Source organism: Odocoileus virginianus, chromosome 19 (genome assembly GCF_023699985.2).
Source record: "Odocoileus virginianus isolate 20LAN1187 ecotype Illinois chromosome 19, Ovbor_1.2, whole genome shotgun sequence".
NCBI classification, from domain to species: Eukaryota; Metazoa; Chordata; class Mammalia; order Artiodactyla; family Cervidae; genus Odocoileus; species Odocoileus virginianus.
The window spans coordinates 45,451,604-45,463,168 of record NC_069692.1 but is presented as its reverse complement, the minus strand read 5'-3'; the positions used below and the strand labels follow the sequence as shown (position 1 = coordinate 45,463,168).

The 11,565-nt window shown below is 40.9% G+C and overlaps 1 protein-coding gene across 1 annotated transcript; it reads left to right on the top strand.

Moving 5' to 3' along the window:
- Positions 1-533: 533 nt before the first annotated feature.
- LOC139029725 (glycine cleavage system H protein, mitochondrial-like) lies at positions 534-8,174 on the top strand. The gene is made up of 2 exons (XM_070450233.1): positions 534-724; positions 7,874-8,174. The coding sequence occupies exons 1-2, from the start codon at positions 534-536 to the stop codon at positions 8,172-8,174; spliced, it is 492 nt and encodes a 163-aa protein (XP_070306334.1).
- The last annotated feature ends 3,391 nt before the right edge of the window (positions 8,175-11,565 follow it).

The following is an 11,565-nucleotide window of genomic DNA, read 5'->3' as shown; positions in this document are numbered from 1 at the left end:
ACTCTGGGAGTTGGTGATGGACAGGGAGACCTGGCGTGCTGCGATTCATGGGGTCGCAAAGAGTCGGACATGACTGAGCGACTGAACCGAACGAACTGAATGTTTTGCATTGCTTTCTATCTTCCTGTGTCATTTTTCTTTTTCTTGTCCTTACTGCCCTGGAATTGCTTTTCTCCAAAAACCACTAATTCTCAATATTTTCCTTTGTCTCTGTTTTCTAGGGAGCCTGAAATAAAACAAATCTCTATATATTTTAAAGAGCAAAGAGATAATGTCTACACATGTGATCAACACTTAATAAATGCTAGTTTTCTTTCCTCATTTTGCTTTCTTCTTTTACCTCTCTAACCGAAAAAAAAAGCATTTTTCTGTCTTTTGCATTATCCTCCTATTAGTAAACTACAGCATGATTTATACAGTAGCTATACTCTCATAACTATAACTTTCTGTATTTATTTATTTTTGGCTGGGCTGGGTCTCCTTGCTGCATAGACTTTTCTCTGGTGATGAGCAGGGGCTGCCCTCTAGTTGCGATGCACGGGCTTGTGATTGTGACGGCCTCCCTGGTTGCGGAGCACAGGCTCTGGAGTGTGGGGGCCTCGGTGGGTGCAGCCCCCAGGCTCGAGAGCACAGGCTTGACAGTTGTGGCGCCCGGGCTGCGTGCTCCACAGCACGTGGGGTCTTCCCGGACCAAGGATCAAGCCCACGGCCCCGGCAATGGCAGGTGGGTTCTTTATCCCTGAGTCACCAGGGAGGCCCTTAACCAAAACCTTGAATGTAAGAGAATAAGGATAAGCATCTTTACAAGTAGATAATGCACAGAGAGTTCTGTATTTTCTTGGGATAATTATAGGACCATAGTTAAATCTCTGAAATACATCAGAGGGTTGATTTGGATTGCAGAGAAGGTAATATACTTCATTTCCTCCGATTACTGTGAGCAAAAGCACTCAGTTTGGTAACACGCCTGTCAGCCGAGGCTGCCTAGGAGACAGTTCCCTTCATAGTAGGTTATAGCACTTTGTACTATGCTGTGCTTACTCGCTCAGACGCGTCCAAACCGTTGCGACCCCACGGACTGTAGCCCGCCAGGCTCCTCTGCCCATGGGGATTCTACAGGCAAGAGTACTGGAGTGAGTTGCATTTCCTCCTCCAGAGGATCTTCCCAACCAAGGGATCAGACCCAGGTCTCCCGCGTTGCAGACAGATTCTTTACTGTCTGAGCCGTGGGGAAACCCTTGGCACTCTGCAGAGTCATCATTTCATGTCTTTTCTCAGGAGATCTATTTGTGCTCTTTCATTGTTGCTGTCTTTTTACAATTGTATAGTTACAGCCCAAAGGAAAATGCTCTTATTTCCCCCTCTCTTGAAAGACAAGATTTCCAGCAATTTGGGTTTATTAGGTCTCTCATTCGATTTCCTAATAATTTTTCTTCTTTCCCCAAATTCCTGTGAGTGAAATTACTTTTAAAAGATAGCTTTGGACTCTGTGGGAGAAGGCGAGGGTGGGATGCTTCAAGGGAACAGCATCGAAACATGTATATTATCTAGGGTAAAACAGATCACCAGCCCAGGTTGGATGCATGAGACAAGTGCTCGGGCCTGGTGCACTGGGAAGACCCAGAGGGATCGGGTGGAGAGGGAGGTGGGAGGGGGGCCGGGATGGGGAATACATGTAAATCCATGGCTAATTCATTTCAGTGTATGACAAAAACCACTGCAATGTTGTAAAGTAATTAGCCTCCAACTAATAAAAATAAATGAAAAAAAAAGATAGCTTTGCAACCTTTCTAGAATTAATTTGATTATGAAAGATTGCAAATTAAAATTAGAAACCATAGTCTTAATAGTTAACCTAATTCCTAAATTTAACTCCCCTAACTCCCCTCAATCTTTCATCTCTGATTGAAGAATCATTTTTTGTTTTATGGTTAAGTTCTAGTTTTACTCTTCTGGTTATTCAGATATTATATATTTCTTAAATTTTTTTCTCTACTTAAAAAATTGCCTTTATTTTAATCAAGGTTAAACAGTCCTATTATTTAAGGAATCAAGTATTCCACAGCAACTTATGATAAAGAGCAGACCTCTGAATGTTCCAACTCCCTGAGTCAAAATTCTTCTTCCAGAGACAGCTACTTTGAACACTCTTGGCTGATTATTTTGGTACTACTCACAGCTCCAAAACTCATATTTTTCCCGTTCCTTCTTGTTTTCCTTTCCAAGCTTTGTTTATTGACTTTCTCCCATGGAAGGTGAAGATTTGGTCTTTTCCCTGCCTTAGTTCCTCAAGGGCTTCCCAGGTGGCTAGTGGTGAAGAACCTGCTTGCCAGTGCAGGAGCTGCAAGGGACGTGGGTTCAGTCCCTAGGTGGGAAGGTCCCCTGGAGGAGGGCATGGCAGCCCACTCCAGTGTTCTTGCCTGGAGAATCCCATGGACAGGAGCCTGGCGGGCTGCAGCCCATGGGGTCACACAGGGTCAGACACGACTGAAGTGACTCAGCAGAAGCGCAGTCTCCCAGGCCCTCGGCAGAGTCCTGCCTCTTCTCTTCCTCTGTTACCACGGACACCTTCGTTTTGACTTACTCCTTTCCTCAGTAGATTTGAAGTCCATGGATGGTTAGTCTTTTGAGATCTTGCAGATCTAAAGATGTTCTGTTCTACTCTCACACTAAGTTTACAATTTTTGTGAATATATAATTTCATGCTGAAAATAACTGCTCCTCAAAATTTCCTTTAGTCTTTTTCCCTGCTAGTTTTTAGTTTCAGTAATTTCTATTGACACCCCTTCAAGTTCATTGATGCTTTTCCCTCCAGTATTCAATTTGATGTTATCCTGCATTTTTAAAACTTTAGATATTTTGTTTTTAATTCTAGAAATTCAATTTGATTCTTCTTCAGATTTTCCACATCTCTCTTGAAATTACTCCCTCATTACATCGTTCTTTCCTATCAGCTTAAAAATATTTATAAAATTATTTAAAAGTCTTAGTTAATCTATCATCTGGGTCATCTATTCATCTCTTTTAATTGACTATGTTACATTGTCCTTCTTGGCATGCCTGTTGACTTTACTTTGTATATTGGATATTGTGGATGATGCAAAGTAGACCCTTGATTACCTTCTTCTAAAGAGGGTTAGCTGACACTCTGATTCTATGAAGGCCTGGCTCTAAACTTTGCTCGGGTAGGTTTATTTGGTTTCTTTTCCCCTCAGCCCAAACTATCAGCTCTTAGTTCTGTGATATGGTCCTTAATCCTGAGGTGTGGATTCTACGATATTTTAGTAACAGCTTAGGACTTCATCTTAATTGCTATGTTCATGCGATTAAGCAGCTGCTAACATCTCACTTCATATCCTTCCAGTTTCTACTTCCCACTGATGTGGTCAGCTGAGTTCTAGGTGCCTGCTTCTCGGTTCAGTTCAGTTGCTCATTCGTGTCCGACTCTTTGCGACCCCATGAACTGCAGCACGCCAGGCCTCCCTATCCAGCACCAACTCCTGGAGTTTACTCAAACTCATGCCTGTTGAGTTGGTGATGTCATTTAGCCAATCTCATCCTCTGTCATCCCCTTCTCCTCCTGCCCTCAATCTTTCCCAGCATCAGGGTGTTTTCCAATGAGTCAACTCTTCCCATGAGGTGGCCAAAGTACTGGAGTTTCAGCTTGAGCATCAGTCCTTCCAATGAACACTCAGGACTGATCTCCTTTAGGATGGACTGGTGGGATCTCCTCGCAGTCCAAGGGACTCTCAAGAGTCTTCTCCAACACCACAGTTCAAAAGCATCAATTCTTTGGTGCTCAGCTTTCTTCACAGTCCAACTCTCACATCCATACATGACCACTGGAAAAAACATAACCTTGACAAGACAGACCTTTGTTGGCAAAGTAATGTCTCTGCTTTTTAATATGCTATCTAGGTTGGTCATAACTTTCCTTCCAAGGAGTAAGTGTCTTTCAATTTCATGGCTGAAATCACCATCTGCAGTGATTTTGGAGCCCCCCAAAATAAAGTCTGACACTGTTTATGCTGTTTCCCCATCTGTTTGCCATGAAGTGATGGGACCAGATGCCATGATCTTAGTTTTCTGGATGTTGAGTTTTAAGCCAACTTTTTCACTCTCCTCTTTCACTTTCACCAAGAGGCTTTTTAGTTCCTCTTCACTTTCTGCCGTAATGGTGGTGTCATCTGCATATCTGAGGTTACTGATATTTCTCCTGGCAATCTTGATTCCAGCTTGTGCTTCTTCCAGCTTAGCGTTTCTCATGATGTACTCTGCATATAAGTTAAATAAGCAGGGTGACAATATACAGCCTTGACGTACTCCTTTTCCTATTTGGGACCAGCTTCTACCTAAAGGTAATAATATCAAGGAATCCATGGGCCTGTTTCCAAGGACTGGGTTTTCCAAGTCCCAATGTCTTCACTGTCTCAGATTGCTCACAAAGTTTATCCAAACTGGTGTCTCCACTTCTATGCTTTTTGGAGCGAACATCCCTTATTAACGGTCCTTTTATCAATTGTCGTAGGTACTTGCTTCCCTCTGTGTGAAACATTTGAGATATTAGGAAGGAAAAGAAGAATGAAATAAGTGGTAGAAAAAGGTTTTAGTGCAGAAAAGATCAGCCCTCTTTTATTTTATGTTTTGCCCCAGGAACAGTTCTGCAGAACAATGTAGGATCGGCAGAGAGCAGCCCACTGGAACCAGGTCCCAATGTTTTGAAAGGCCTGCCATTTCCCCGTGGCTGGAAACATTTTAACTGGGAGACACTCAGTGCACGCGGGCTGCAGCACCCGCGGGGCCTGCGTGGTCTCGGTGGACGCTCATGTTGTCAGCTAGTGCTCTCCTGTGCGTGCAAGGAGTCGCTTTGTTCACCGCTTCTTTCAATGGATGAAAGTGCTGGAAACTGTTGTGTTCTACTGTTTTGTTGTTATTCTTCTTGATCACATTTTGATTTAGGTTGGCAATGAAAACCAAGGAAGTGTGCTATTATGCAATTTTTGATTCAGATTTAACATGCCCATATTATTTGGCCCATTATGTTTTTGTTTGTAGACCATGGGTTAGGCTCTTCAAATGATTAGCATTTCTACCAGAAACCCAAGATATTTTTCATCTGGAAAACATGTTAATGAGTGCAGGAAATAATTGGAAATATCCATCGTTGTTGTCAGGAGAGAAATCAGCAACAACTGATGCTTTTACCATGAAGTTAATGTAGGATTAATTATACTCCCATCAGGAATAGAGGTGTTTCCAAAAGCGAATGGCTGCTTTGACTCAATCTACTTTGCTGTTTCTCTTAAACAGAAGCAGAAGGGCAGGAGCTGAGCTGACAGAGCAGAGCCAGCAGGACGGTTGTCACACTCACCCCCAGCCGGGCTGCCTCCATCCCAGTCCCAGCTCTGGGCTGCCTGGCACGCCCTGACTGCAGTCCTGAGAAAGCCGTTTAATCCTGCAGCTCTCAGTTTCCTCATCTGTGAAAAGAGTAAGGAGAGTCGCGCCTCGCAGGTGGTTAGAATATTAGTTGCCTGCTGTGCTGTAAGGGTGCCCAGTGCTTTGCACGCACACAGTAGCTTTCAGGCATAGAACAGTAATACCAAAGCTGGATGCAGGAGCTAGATTCTTTCATGCACCACAGAGGCAGTGTGACTCCAGATGGATGGCTATATAAGGAAACAGAACAATACATTTAAAATGGGAATAATAATGATAAATGATACATTTAATAGTAAATTTAACTTCTTTTATTGTGATAGCACACAGTACAGGTCTTTCTCAATTTTACAGTTTTTTCTGAATATTGGGGCCTAGTTCCGGTAGGCTGCTCTCTGCCTACCCTACATTATTCTCCAGGACTCTTCCTAGAGTTAGAAAAAAAAGAGGGGTTGATCTTTTCTGCACTTTTCTGTTTATCTATGTAGCAGATAAATGTTTAGCTAACTTTCTGTTATCTGCAAAATGTTCAGCTACCTGGATTACACTCAGCAAATGCTCAATTAGCAAGTGACTTTTAATTCCTGTTCATTCCTTCTCTAGGCCACTGCTAAAGCCAATTACAAAGTGTAGTAAAAAAATCTCGTTAAAAGGATCATAAATTTATTGGTTCTCATTCCTGGCTATGCATTGAAATTACTGGATGGTATTAAAAACTAGCCTCAGAGACTATGATTTAATTGGCACAGAGCACTTTTAAATTACATCCAGGGTTGGGAATCAGTGATACAATGCATCAGAAAGACAAATCTGTAAGTCCAGGTTATCTCCAGTGTCTGCTCATAGGTGAAAACAGCTGATGGCTTTATCTGAAGGGCTTTTCTTAACATATATTTTCAGGCATTTCTTCTTGAAGTTGGCACAGGCATTGCTATTACTGTGTGGATAAAGATTTTTAGAACTACAGAAGGTACAAAAAAAAAAAGAAGATTTTTAGTTTTCATAATTTTTAAGGCTTTTTTTTTGGTGTATATTGAAAACATACCACTAGCTTTCAGACATATGGATGGATATTAATGCTTAGAAGCTGACTTAGTGAGTTGATTTAAAGAAAGTATTAAGTGATTAATAACATTGGAGATTGTACTGTGCAGGATACTTGTTTCCCTCCTCCTCCAAACTGATGTCCTTTCCAGAATCTCAGAAAGTGATATTGGAAATAAGGTCTTTGCATATATAATAAGTTGGGCTTCTCCAGTGGTTCAGCGGTAAACAATCTGCCTACAAAGCAAGAGACACAGGAGGCATAGGTTTGATCCTTGGGTCTGGAAGTTCTCCTGGAGGAGGGCATGGCAACCCACTCTGGTATTCTTGCTTGGACAATCCCATGGACAGAAGAGTCTGGCAGGCTACAGTCCACAGGGTTGCAAAGAGTCAGACATGATTTAAGCGACTGAGAATGCATACATGCATATATAATATTAAGATGAGGTCTTACTAGAGGAGCGTGAGTCTTTAGCCCAAGAAGGGCTTAATCCAATATGTTCTTATAAGAAGAGAAGAGACAGAAACAGATACACAGAGAGAATGCCATGTGATGATGGAGGCAGAGACTGGAATGCTTTGTCTATAAGCCAAGGAACGCCAAAGGTGTCAACCACCGACACCTAAGAGGCAAGGTAGTATTCTCCCTAGAGTCTTCAGAGGGACCATCACCCTGCTGACAGCTTTCTGACTTCTAGCCTCCAGAACTAGAAGAAGATACATTTCTATTGTTTTAAGCCACCAAGTTGTGGACCTTTGTTAAGGGAACACTAGGAGCCTAATACAGGGACAGGGCAAAATAATGAATTCGGCAGGTGAGTGATTGAAATTGTGGCAAGTGTGCATTAGGAAGAAATTCAAAGTTTTCAGTGTGGCTTTAAAGTATCTCTAGTGATCAGTGACTTTTCAACTGGACCTCTGGGTGGGGTGGGGAGAGGAGGGGGCAGGGGATATTAACTGATGGGAGGATATGGTATTCCTCAGAAATGCTGGGATCTCATGTACTGAGAATCAATGACAGCTGTATCTTTGTGAGCATATCTGTGTACCTGAGGCCCAGTACAGAATGCTCTGTGAAATACTGTATAAATATTGTCCTTCTCTCCTCAAGTTTATGAGGGGAGATCATTGAACATGGAAAATGACATGCAAAACAATATGTGATGGATGACCTGAGTCGTACAAGGGGTTGTAACCCACTCACTTGATGGAGATGTCAATATTGATCAGTCAGCAAATGCAATAGGAGAAAGGTCCTCAGTAAAATTGCAGAAGCGGAGAAGCACAAAGTGTGTTTGTTCTTAAAGGAGCTAGTCATCTTTTCGGGGGCATATGCTTGGTGACAAGGGTCACTGCCACCTGTAGGCCAGCTGATGGCATGTTTTCTTGCAAGTCCTGAGGAAGCTTTGGGAGATGTTGTTTACTGTAGTCTGCCTGAAGTTGGGACAAAGTTGAATAAACAAGAGGAGTTTGGTGCTTTGGAAAGTGTGAAAGCTGCTAGTGAACTCTATTCCCCTCTATCAGCAGAAGTAACAGAAATTAATAAAGCTCTAGCAGAAAATCCAGGACTTGTCAACAAGTCTTGTTATGAAGATGGTTGGCTGATCAAGATGACATTCAGTAACCCTTCAGAACTAGATGAACTAATGAGTGAAGAAGCATATGAAAAATACATAAAATCTATTGAGGAATGAAAATGGAACCCCTAAATAAACTACTTTGAAACAACTTAATCTAGCATAGTTGTCTTAAATTAGTGGTGGATAGATATTTAAAAAGCAACTTTTAGCAAAAGAAACTACTGGTAACAATGTTTCCTGAAGAAAATACCCCTTAACTTTCTAATGCCGTCAGATAAACACTGTATCTTTTCCACAGCATCCTGTGATTTTTAGGCTAGGCTCCAGTTATACTATTCAGAATTCTTGAAATTATCTCTGATAAAACTAATTACAAAAATTATGTAATTCAGGGATAACATGGTTATCTTATACCTTATATGACATTGTAACTTGCTTACAGCTATCCTTGGATTTGGGTCAAAATGATCTTCCCACTAGAAATAACTGGCAGTGGAGAAAAGTTTGTTAGTTGTATAGTGTCCAGTGAAGAATATTACTGTCTTAACTTTGCAATATACTGTGTTTGCTGGTGCTATTTTTATACAGTGAAGCAACAGCCTTGCAGGAGAATAAACAATTTAATAATAAAATATTCAACTTCTTAAAAATAAAGTATCTCTAGCATTTGCTCCTGATGTCTTTACTAGTTACCTTTCTTACCTTTTGCAAGTTATGCTTCAACTGTATGGAGATTTTCTCAGTTTCTGCGTTTCTCTTATTTCAGGTAGATGTCAGGTAGCATTCCCTCTCCTTTTTTACTGACCAGCTCTTTTCATCTCATATCTGTTTTGGTCACCACCAGTTCTCCAATAACAAATACAATATCTCATATATAGGAGATACAGATATGTCATACAGGTTTTTAAAATTTCATATAAATCCTGGGAAAGATATATTTTCCATTGCCTTCATTGTATATAATTCATCTATGTGTATTTTATATATAACCAGATCTGAAATGGAAATGCTGTTGCCACACTTAAAAAATTAATTTATTTTAATTGATGGATAATTATTTTACAATATTGTGATGGTTTTTTGCCATATATTGACATGAATCAGCCATAGTGCCACACTTTATACTACTTTTTACATCTTTAGTTATCCCTGTGTGTGTTAGTTGCTCTTGTCCAACTCTTTGTGACGCCATGGACAGCAGCCCACCAGGCTCCTCTGTCTATGGGATTCTCCAGGCCAGAATATTGGAGTGGGTTGCCAGTTCCTTCTCCAGGGGATCTTCCCAACCTAGGGGTTGAACCCAGGTCTCCCACATTGCAGGCAGACTCTTTACCATCTGCGCCACCGGGGAAGCCCCAGTGGATATCCCTGGGGGAGATAAAAGGAGCACTAGACTGAGAGTCAGACAATATGATTTCTCTTCTTAATTCCACCGTTAATTAGCTGTGACATCAAGCAAAATACCATCATCTCTGGTTCTCAGTTAAAAAAAAGAGATGGACTGGTGATTATTAAAATCCTTTCTATATCTGAGACCACGTTTGAAAGTGAGACCCTAGATAGACCTTAGAATACTAACGACTGTTTCAGCCAGAATAGCACCATGGTCAATTCTGAAAATTGGCACTTAATAAAAACTTCACCCTCACTCTTGTGTGCCTCCAGACCTACAGAGACTGGAAAGTCGGAAGATACATTATACAGACTCCCTTGCAGCTACTGTAATGAATGTGATTTGGATTTGGCTGATTAGATGAGATTTGGACAGCAGAAGTGAGATTGGGGCTCCATCTCTGATGCTTCTAGAGAGTTTCTACTGCTAAGCTCAGCTGTGAAGGATTTTGTTTTCTAGCAGAGGTCCCAGTGTCTAGTCACCAGCTGTATGGGAGTATAATGCAGGACTTGACAGCTTTTGTGCATCCATGGATCACAGTGGGCACAGTTGATTCAAGGATGGGCAGCATTTCCAGTGTATCTTTTGATGATAATGATTTTGTGATCAGCAAAGCTGGAGTGTGATTTTGAAGCCAGCGGTTTCTTGATTATAGAAGAAGCAGCAGCTCTTTGGTGGACCTGTTTTGTGGTGTGGTTTTGAGTGTGACTTTTCAATCTAAAATCTGTTTCTTCAGCCTTCCCACAGATGCCACAGATGTGTAAGCAATTTAGTGCTCAATCCTGAGCTCCTTCCTGCTTAAACTGTCTTAAGTGGATTTTGTTTTCTGCAACTTAATCCTGACTGATATAAAGGTGGACATTTAAAGAACTTAGTTGAGAACAAAGTAATTTCAATAAGGCTTTATAATTTAACAGGGTTGTTTTCCATTTCATTCTGATCCCAGCATTAAGTGCCGGATAGAGACTTTGTCTGTAAATGGTTCATGTTAGAGCCATTATGAATTCCAAGTATCTAGCTTCCTATGATTGCTTTGCCTTATTACTGTGGCACTGATCCTCTCAGACAAAATGATCTCATTCTTTTTGTTCTGTTTATATTAGAGCTCATTTGACAGATTCAAATATGAGTAAACCAAGGTCTGTTACCTGTGCTGAGAGAAACATTGAAGAATTCTATTCTTATGCATTGTAAAGTAAGCAAAAAGTCGTTTTTAATATTCTTCCTGGACTGAGGAAGTCAAGGTTATCAACCCCCTTCAAAAGAATCTCAGTCAACAGCACACACTGTCACTACGCAGGTACTTGCGGGAAAACATTGAGTAGCTCAGACTGAGGGTTTGATACACTCATAAAGGTACAAATCTTGCATTTGTGTCGACCCTGGGTGATTTTTTTCAAGGTAAATAAGGAAATTGTTTGTTAAGAGGTTCAGAGGGTCAGGAGAAAATCTCTTCAAAAATACAGAGAACAGTTTATTCTTCTCGTTGACAGTGAATTTCTGGTCAGAAATTGCATTTCATGAAAGCCCTCCTGACCCAGTTAATATCTCCTATGGGTGTGTTTTTGTTTTTTGCTTTCTCAGGACAAGTGTCTGGCTCTAGAGGAAAAATCCCATTAAACTAACAGTCAAGTCTTTATCTAATATGAGATCAAATCACTGGATTTTGAAACTACTGTGTTTATTAGCCCTGTGTATTTCCTAACAAAGATAGGGACTGGGGCTGGGGAGAAACTGTTTAAAATATTTTTCTACTCTCATATGGCTATTGATTCATAATGGTATTTTTTCTCTGGACAAAAAATCAGAATTAAGAGAATATTTCAATGCAATGAAAAGGCAACCTACTTAATGAGAGAAAATATTTGCAAATCATACATCTCATAAGGTGCTAATATCTGAAATTGATAAAGAACTTATACAACTCAAAACAAAAACAAAATAAGCAAAACCCAAACAGTCTGATTAAAGAATAGTCAGAAGATCTGAGTGGATATATGTCCCATAGAAGACAGAGAGACGGCCAACAGAGACATGAAAGGATCCTCTACCTTAGTGATCCTCAGAGAAATGCAAATCAGAACCACAGTGAACCACCACCTCACACCTGCT